Raw genomic sequence first — 9,960 nt, 5'->3', positions numbered from 1 at the left:
TTTTCTTTTTTCTTTTCCTTTTTTAAAACAAGGTTTCTCTGAATAGCCCTGGCTATCCTGAATCTCACTCTGTAGACCAGGCTGGCCTAGAAATTAGCCACCTGCCTCTGCCTCCCGAGCACTGGGTTTAAAGGCATGCGCCACCACCTGGTTCTCAGTCTGCTTCTGTGCTGTCTTTTCAGATGTTAGTAAGAGTGGTAAGTTACTATTTTGCATTTAATAAGCAAGTGTGTGTGAGAGAGAGTGTGACTTTCACAAACTAAAACAGCCCGGAGAAGGCTCGAGGACCCAACAAACACCAACAAAATGGCCAAGTGTAAAGACAGCATAGGCATAGATGCATGCCTTGCCTCTGGGCTGATCAACAGCCGTATCTGCCAGTGAACCCCAAAGACGGGGAAAGTTGGCACGTCTCTCAAACCTCTACGACTGGTCCACAGACCTTCTTGGAGTTCTCCATACTTCCATGGCCACCACCAGTGAGCAGCCCCGTACTCCACATTGCCGAGAAACGCTGTATATGCCCCATTCCAGATCCTAATCCCAAAGTTCCATAGCCCTGAGTTTAGGTAACAAGCTGGAGTGCATCCCATGGTGGGTGAGCAGCAGCTCTGTTCTGAGACCTTTCTGCACTGCTCCGTGCTCGCGCAGGGTGACGTGCCATTTCCCAGGCACACTGTCACCCGTCTCCTTTCCATCATGATAAGCTGTCTAGGAAGCACTCCATCTGTCCCCTTGCTGCTGCAGCTTATACACTTGGCCGTTTGGAACCCAGGCCCAGTCAAACAGTGTGAATGATGTGTTTTTGAGCTGCATAGAGCCTTGCCCCTCAAGAAAGAGACATATCTAATGAAGAAGCTATTTCCCTTCAAGGCCTACACGAATATGTCACCCTGACTGCAGGGTACGAGAGCTTTAAGGAGCAACCTAAGTGATTGAACTTTCATGATACTCCTTCCACGGAAACATCCTTGACTTGTCTGTATCATCCCACCGTCCGGGAGGAATAACCACCGCATCTCACCTTCCTGCATCTGAACTTGCCTTACAGTCTGAGGTGCTCACGTTTCCCTCTAGATGGGGGATGAAGTCAGTGCTGCACTGCCTCCCACCCACTAGAAGCCATGCCACAACTGTGCCCCACCATACCCAGGACATGGCTGCCATGGCAGTTCAGTCACAGGCCTGCACCACTGCTGTGTCCTGACACTCCAAGATGTGCATCTCCACTAAGCAGCTCACTGCCTGCCATGCTCAAGCTGCCACTGTCCTTGTTGACTTCAGAACCCAAACTGCAACTGTGTTCCACTACCTAGCATCTGCAGCTGTTGTATAGCAGTTTCGATGAGGTTGGCATTGTCCATCCTACAGGGAAGCTCTCTTAAGCAGGGAAGTAAAACAAATAGTCTCAGGAAATCCCTGAAACTGAGCAGATTCACTAACACCCCCCCCCCCCCAGAGTAAGAGTCCTCCTCAGACAGGACAACCAGGAAGAGATTTAGCCCAACAAAATCACTAGAAAAGGACACTGTCCTACCTGTTGAGCTGCCTGTAGGCTGGGGTGGGATTTGATGTTGCAGCTGTCTGAGTCATTCCTGCTCTTGTATGTAACCCCTTGCCCATATTCCTATAAGTAACTCCAGTAAAACTCATTAGTTCACCAAGCTGCACTTTGGTGGTGTCTATACTTTGGTCCGTTGTGCGCTCCCTATCTTGGGTAAGTAGAGGTGTGTGTAGTGTCTCCCCAGAAAAAGTTTTGTCACACAACAGCGTCTCTGGAACACATTCCTCCCTGGGCCATGATGCACAGCACCAGATTCACGGTGGTATCTTTGTCCCTTGGGTCTGAGTTGCTGTGGAATTCCCTAGAATTACAGCCCTTGGTGTAATGGGAAAGCGTGTATCCACCCATGCCTAAGAGTGAACCTGTTTGCATGTCACAGGAGCCTCAGCTGTTCAGTGGGACACTGAGCCCTGGAACACAGTGAAATCAGACTCAGCACTGTCAGAGGGCCTCTCAGGTAAGTCTGTCTTGCCACAGAAACATGGACCCCAGGCCACTAAAGCATCCATAGTCATTGATGACATTGACTACAGCCAAAGAAGCTGTGCAGAAGCAGCACTGTTAGAATTATTGTAAAATTGGGAGAAAACACCCCATCATCTAGTAAGAGATTAATGATCGAAATATATGAGAAAAAAATTAATTAAAAGTGGGGAAAATAGGGTGGGTGGTGATGGCGCACACCTTCAATCCCAGCACTCGGGAGGCAAAGACGGATCTCTGTGAGTTCGAGGTCAGCCTGGTCTACATAGCAAGTTCCAAGACAGGCTCCAAAATTACACAGAGAATCTATCTCCAAAAAGAATGGGGAAAACGTGTGAACTACAAAAGCAAGAATCTGAGAAACTGATTTGTTTTGTTTTGTTTTTCAATACAGGGTTTCTCCATGTAGTCCTGGCTGTCCTGGAACTCACTCTGTAGATCAGGCTAGCTTCAAACTCAGGTCTGTCTGCCTCTGCCTCCTGAGTGCTGGGATTAAAGGCATGTGCCACCACCACCTACCCAGCAAGAAACAATTCAAAACGAAGCAAAAAAAAAAAAAATCAATTGACATTTCTCAAGGAAGATATGTAAATGGCCAATAGAGCTGGGCACAGTGATGTCATCGGGTAGTTGCAGCTACTCAGAGATGGAGGTGGTTAACCCAGGAATTCAAGACCAGCCAGACGGGAAAGCTGGCCCCAATGGCATGGGCCTCGGAGAGCTGACTCTGCCCCTCACCTGAGGGGCCAATACCACCTAGCCCCGCCCTACATTTTGGGCCCTGGGTTGGCCCACCCTAACATCTACCCCATCTCTGACCTGCTGGAGTGTGAAGGGACTGGTCCTGTGGAAGAATAACTGCAGGACCTCCATGACTCAGCAACAGCTGGATAGCGGAGAGGCGCTTCAGAGAGGGCCCAGTGGTGATCCCTATGGCATAAGCCTTTGTTGTAATAAGAGCAGCGGGGCTACTTTCCTGGCACCCGGCCGCCCGCACAGCTAGCTTTACCCAAAATAATTACACGGAAACTGTATTCTTTTAAACACTGCCTGGCCCATTAGTTTCAGCCTCTTAACCCATTTCTAATAATCTATGTAGCACCACGAGGTGCGCTTACCAGGAAAGATCTTAACCTGCGTCTGTCTGGAGTGGGAGAACCATGGCGACTACCTGACTCAGCTTCTTTCTCCCAGCATTCTGTTCTGTTTACTCCACCCACCTAAGGGTTGGCCTATCACATGAGCCTAGGCAGTTTCTTTATTACTTAACCAATGAAAGCAACAGATTAGAAAGAAATCACTCCCACATTAATCCTTGAGCTGGACCAATAGCTCATAGCAATGAGCACTTTGTGGGTGGGGCTGATTGAACAAAAGGATATCATGTGTGATACACGGCAGCACCAAAAGCCACTAGGATGGATGAAGGTGTTGGAAAGACAGAGAAGTGAGGTGGTTTTGTTTTGTTTTTTAATTGACTTTGGGGGGGTTCTTTTGGGAGAAAGCATCAGGGGTGAGGGGAGGATATGGAAGGGCTGGGAGGTGAGTGGAATTGGGGTGCATGATGTGAAATTCCCAAAGAATCAATAAAAAATAAATAAAATAAAATAAAAAATTAAAAATGTTTAAAGAAAGGAAAGAAGGAAGAAAGAGAAAATAACTATCCTTTGCACCAACATGTAGGAACGAGAGGACACCATGTCAAGCAAAATAAGCCAAGCTCAAAAGACAAAGAGCCACATTATCATTCACACAGGCAGTGTTAAAAATGCCAAACTCAGGGGAATAATGATTTCTAGATTCACAGGGTTCTTAGTCAAGGAACTAAACAATATCAGTCTGATAGAAATAAGTTCAGGATTGGGGCTGAGAGATGTCTCAGTGGTTAAAAGCACTGGCTGCACTTCCAGAGGATCTGGGTTCAATTCCCAGCACCTACATGGCTACTCATAATTGTCTGTGACTCCAGTTCCAGAGGATCTGACACCTTCATACCAATGTACATACAGTAAAAGAAATACGTTCAGGAAATCTATTATATGTCACAATAATTATAGTTAAGATAGATAGATAGATAGATAGATAGACAGATAGACAGAAGGTAGATCACATATATGGTACACACACATACACACATATGAAAACTGCTAGGAGCATACATTTTAAGTGTTTTTACCACAAAAGTGTATAAGGAAACGTATGTTAAATAATGGATTTAGGCATTGCATAATGTACTATACTATTTTTTACTCATCTAGGCCAGTGAGATGGCTCAGTGAGTAAGGGTGATTTCTGCCAAGTCTTATGATTTGAGTTCCATTCCTAGAACGCACAAGTTGGAAGGAGAGAACTGACTCCTCTTGTTCTTTGTCCTGTGACCTCTTTACACTCCCTGTGACACATATACATACACATGCATATGTACACACATGAATAAAATAAACAAATGTAATTTTTAAAATATGTATCACTGCACACCACAATATGTTATAATGAAATTTAATGTTCTCTCTTTTCTGAAAGATTTTATTTTGAAAAGAACTACACCATACTAATCTAAATGTCTTAAAACAACAAAAAGAAGATGTCAAGATTGAGTACATCAGAGCACTAAGAACATTTTGTGGTTTTGCTAGGCATGAATAGAGATTCAGAGCTGCTACACGACATGGGGACATAGAGCTGCTTCCTACACTGAGCCAACGCACAGCAATTTAAAAACAAGTGCATCCTACCTGCCAAAGTGCACAGCATGGCCTTGTGCAGTCCCCACGTGAAAAGGGCTAAAGCCGTCGAGGTGTGTCAGCAGTTTGCAGGAAATGAGCCCATAGTAAGTCTCAAACAGTGAACGTGCTTTCCCATCATTCATTTCTCTGCATGCCAGGGAAGTTTCAGCATCTGTAGCTTCTGAGGATGTAAAGATGAACTTGTAGCAACATCTGTTTTATACAATGTGTCTCTTCTTGAGCTATGGATGGGATAAGACCAATGGACTTCTCCAAAGCTACCGAGAAACCCTGTCTCTAAAAAAACAAAAAACAAACAAACAAAAAAGACCAACGAACTTACCAAAAATCCCTATAAATACATCAGCCAATACCACTGTAGGTGCTTCATTCAAAACCACATACATAGGCGGGCGGTGGTGGCTCACGCCTTTAATCCCAGCACTCAGGAGGCAGAGTCAGGCGGGTCTCTGTGAATTCGAGACCAGCCTGGTCTACAAGAGCTAGTTCCAGGACAGGCTCCAAAGCTACAGAGAAACACTGTCTCGAAAAACCAAAAAAAAAAAAAAAAAAAACCACATACATACATGTCTGAGCCACATCTTGGGGCACTGTAAAGGCTCACCACTGCAGCAGCCCAGTACTCACCAAGAGGGACAAATTCTTGGCTGGGGGTCTCTGTTAGGATTATCCTGGTGAGTTAACACTTCCTACATAGATACCTTCTGGATGTTCTTTTAGACTGAGTAGATAGTCCACCAAGCCTGGTAGATTGATAAACATCTTTTCATCAGCTTGAGTATGAGGGCATTAGGACGAAAGACACAACCCACTACATCATTGAGATGCTCTTCAGGGTCTGGTTTTCAGACCTGTCCAAGAAGATCCCTTCAGTTATGTCGTTATTCTCCTGAGACTCGATGTCTGTCTCTTCCGGTAGTTACCAGAGCAAACAGTGTAAGGACTGGGTAGCCTTGAACACTGGTCACACTACCCCACATTTTCCTGATGCGCTCCCTTTTTGTTCCACTCCCTGGGCTACTGAAGATAGAGTGAACAGAAAGATGGGCTTCCCATTACATGCCTCCAGCTGGCTCAAAACATAGTCCGTGGAGGGAGTACCTCTTATGAATCCCAAGTTGGGTTTTCTTGCCTTGTTCTTAATTTCAAGGATTTTCATATCAACATGAGGCAAAGAATGTAAAAAGTATTCTTCCAAGGGGCTGGAGAGATGGCTCAGAGGTTAAGAGCATTGCCTGCTCTTCCAAAGGTCCTGAGTTCAATTCCCAGCAACCACATGATGGCTCACAACCATCTGTAATGGGGTCTGGTGCCCTCTTCTGGCCATCAGGCATACACACAGACAGAATATTGTATACATAATAAATAAATAAATATTTTTAAAAAAAAGTATTCTTCCACGAAGTCAGCTCCAAAGAGCAAGGCGTGAAATACTACGACATTAAACAGAATGAAACCCCACTGGTGAGTCCCAAGTTTGCAGAACGTCACCTAAGAAGAAAGGCGGTTGAGCCTTTAAGCTTCATTCCGGCCCCTGTTTATTCCTCCCACCAGACTGAAGGGGCTTCTCACAGTACTTAGCAGTACATTCTAGTTTAAATGTTTATTATTATTTCTTCTACTAGATTGCAGTCTCCCAGGTCACAAGCGTTATATGTCTCTCTTCTCCAGCATTTGCCAGAAAATGGACACTGAGCACAATGTTAGCAGTTTACTTCCTTGTTTGGGTGGAAGTTTATACACACACACACACACACACACACACACACAATTATAAACTAGATACTGTATGATACACTGGAGATACAAAGACGGATCAGGCATAGCTATATTGATGCCACATATCGAGTGACATAATCATTTAATCATTGTGATTAAAACCTACAGGGGACATACATACAACTCTTCCTTGAATGGAAGCCCTTGGATCAGTTTCCTCTCTGATTACAAAGGTCAAGGATTGTTTTCCATGATGTGGTTGCTTTGGGTGTCCACCACACCCTGGCTATTTATCATACTTATATTTTAGTACAACTTTCAACTTACTCTGCTACTCACCAGACTGCTTTGACTGACTCTCCCTAGGCATCTGGCATGTCTGTGGGTGTGGGCAGATTCCTACTATCTGCAGGGAGCATTCTCTTCAGAGACCTAGGTGGACCTGTGCCAAGTTTATTCCACCTCATTCAGAGAGAGGGACAGTGCCCACCCAGAAGGGAGCGTGCGGAACTGTAACAGACCAGGGACCTTTAAAGGACTCAGAACTGTGTCAGAGCCTGCTCTTAGGAAGAGGCTTAAGTGAGCTACCTCTCAGTGGGCCTTTGCTGAGTTCCAGCGCCGGGCTGGGCACTTCATACTTACTGCACTTAGCCACAGTGACACCTCTTTGGGTAGATTAACTTGCAAATCCAGATGAGCACCTGAGAGGTTTAATAATTTGCCAAAGAGTGCACTGTGGGTAAGGGATTGAGAGAGGCTCCGGTTCTGAACTTGGATCTGCCAGTGTCTAAAGTTCACTGTGACTACTGAGGACCTCTGACCCCAGAACCTGCAGTGACAAACGGCACTCCTTGCCATTTTTCTCAGTGCTAACAATTCACATGGAGAACGGTCGATTCCAACAGCTATCAAATGCTTCAGAGATGATCCAAAACTTACCTGCATGTTGTCTGCGAGTAATCTCAGGGCTTTGGAAATTATTAAGTTCACGTGCCAAGTTCTCTGCAAGAGAATGCCAGGCTAAGCACAGCCTGGGGGCAATTGTAGTAAAACACCTTGAGCCTCAGACTTTAAGGATAAGGCTTCTTCCCAATCATCCTGTGCTTCTGTCCCAGAATACCGGGCACCTGCTTAGGACAGGCTAATATGTCCTTATCATGTTATGACTGGTTAGAATCCAGAACAAAAGAGGAAAAGCAAGCCTTATGATGTGTTCACCCTGTGCGTCTCATGGAACAGACTCCTTATCGTCACACTGAGTTCCAGGTAAAATACGTATGGAAGTTCAAAGAACCCTTCACCCACACCATGACTGCACAGCATCCCCTCCCAAAGAGAAAAACAATGTGTGGGTGTCTCTTGAGAATAATGCCTAATCCCAAAGTACATTATAAAACAACTCTAAACTTTGAGAAATATATGCCCATATTTTTTCTCCCCAAAGAAACATTATATATTCAATGTGTCTCATTGAGAGAGATTCTGAATTCCTGCTTTAAGTTATGTACGACATTTACTAAATCATAAGAAATCCTGCTGGAGGGGGGGCTGGAGAGACGGCTCAGAGGTTAAGAGCATTGGCTGCTCTTCCAAAGGTCCTGAGTTCAATTCCCAGCAACCACACGGTGGCTCACAACTATCTATCTGTAATGTGGTCTGGTGCCCTCTTCTGGCCTTCAGGCATACACACAGACAGAATATTGTATACATAATAAATAAATAAATATTTAAAAAAAGAAAAAAGAAAATGCATGCTTGTAAACCAGACTCACTGATTTGTCCTGGTTTCTGCTAAGGGAAGAAATCCTGCTGGGTGATGGTGGCTCATGCCCTTAATCCCAATACTTGAGAGGCAGAGGCTAGTGGATCTCTGAGTTCGAGGCCAGCCTAGACTATAGAGTGAGTTCCAGGACAGCCAGGGATAGACAGAGGAACCCTGTCTCGAAAAACAGAAGAAGAAGAAGAAGAAGAAGAAGAAGAAGAAGAAGAAGAAGAAGAAGAAGAAGAAGAAGAGACCAGAATCAGATGTGGTGGTGCTCGACTTTAATCTCAGCACTTGAGAGACAGAGGCAGGTGGATCTTTCAAATGGAGACCAGACTGTTCTACAGAACTAGTTCCCCAGGACAATCAGGAATACAGAGAAACACTGTATCAAAAACAAACACAAACAAACAAAAGTGTAAGTCCTTAGGGAAATAAAGTTAACTAGAACAGTCAAGAAAACAGATTTTGTGTGAGAACTCGGTAATGAAACAGTATTTTGTGTAGTAATTCAAAAAATAAGTAAAAAAAAGAAAACCACTGGACAATGAAAAGGAACTATGGCACATGCACATACACACACGTGCACACACATAGACATACACACATGCAGACACAGATGCACAAGCAGGCCCTTAAAGTTGTGTATGTTCTCTTAGCAACTATCATCCGGTCTTGGGAATTTTTACCAAGTGGGAAAATCTAACTTGAAAATCCAAATTAAAAGGAATTTTAACATGTACTGAATCTAACAATTAAATGTGTCTTATATTATGTTTTTGCAAAATTATGTTTTTGTAATTTTCTTTTTCTGGTGACAAATTTTGTTCCCAGATCTTCTTTGGACCTCAAATTTAGAGTGAAGTTTTTTTTCTATGAGAAGGCCAAGTATTATCACCTCTGGATAAGTTCCATTTGAAATTCACAGTTTGGTTTATCAAACATCTACCCGGTGGAGGTTGAGACCAGTACAGCAAACAGATGTTGGTACATGGCTTTCCTTCCAGCCTTCCCTTTCATAAAAGTCATCAAATCCATATGTTCATCTCTTTCTCAATTTCACAGAACGCTCTCATCAATCAATCTCTGATGCAGCTGTTGATGGTGTCTTCCTGTGCCTGTCAGATCGAAGTTGCTCTCTTGGGATCTGGTTTTGAGGACCACACACTTGGTTTCCAACACTAAGGATTATTTCCAACACTTGACATGCTCCCGAAGCACCAGGCACGCGGAACCTTCCTGTACTCTACTGCAAACTGCATATGTGACTCTGTGTCCAGACTGTGTGCTGTGACTGTACAGTAGGGAATTGTTCTGTCCAGCACAGCAGTTTTCATCCACACGTGGCTACATAAATGTAAACTAACTGAAACATGCTAGGTGTATTTCAAGTGTCCAAAGCAAGAGTCTAGTGACCATGTTATTCGAGGGAACCAAGAGGACATCTTTGTCATTGCTGGGGTCTCATTGGTGCTCTTGGGTATGTGTGCCCACGAGTGCAGTGCCCACGAGTGCAGTGCCCATGAGAGCAGTACCCACGCGTGCAGTGCCCACGAGTGCAGTGCCCACGAGTGTGGTGCCCACGAGTGCAGTGCCCATGAGTGCAGCTTATGGAGCCCAGGCAGGCACAGGGGCATAGTTGGTGTTCTGAAGTTAATTTGTGCTTAAATCCTATGACAGTTAGT

At 44.6% G+C, this 9,960-nt stretch overlaps 1 protein-coding gene across 1 annotated transcript; it reads right to left on the bottom strand.

Moving 5' to 3' along the window:
* Positions 1-423: 423 nt before the first annotated feature.
* Positions 424-7,458, bottom strand: B3galt9 (beta-1,3-galactosyltransferase 9). Its single transcript, XM_041674956.1, is given in 9 exon segments — positions 424-537; positions 5,399-5,441; positions 5,443-5,474; positions 5,476-5,589; positions 5,591-5,708; positions 5,710-5,824; positions 5,827-5,991; positions 6,195-6,285; positions 7,453-7,458. Coding segments are annotated over 9 exon segments (798 nt in total).
* Between the last annotated feature and the right edge of the window lie 2,502 nt (positions 7,459-9,960).

This window comes from Microtus oregoni, unplaced genomic scaffold, assembly GCF_018167655.1.
Source record: "Microtus oregoni isolate MIOR12 unplaced genomic scaffold, Mior012 000025F_ref0000491, whole genome shotgun sequence".
NCBI lineage: Eukaryota > Metazoa > Chordata > Mammalia > Rodentia > Cricetidae > Microtus > Microtus oregoni.
This window is presented reverse-complemented; position numbering and strand designations above follow the sequence as displayed.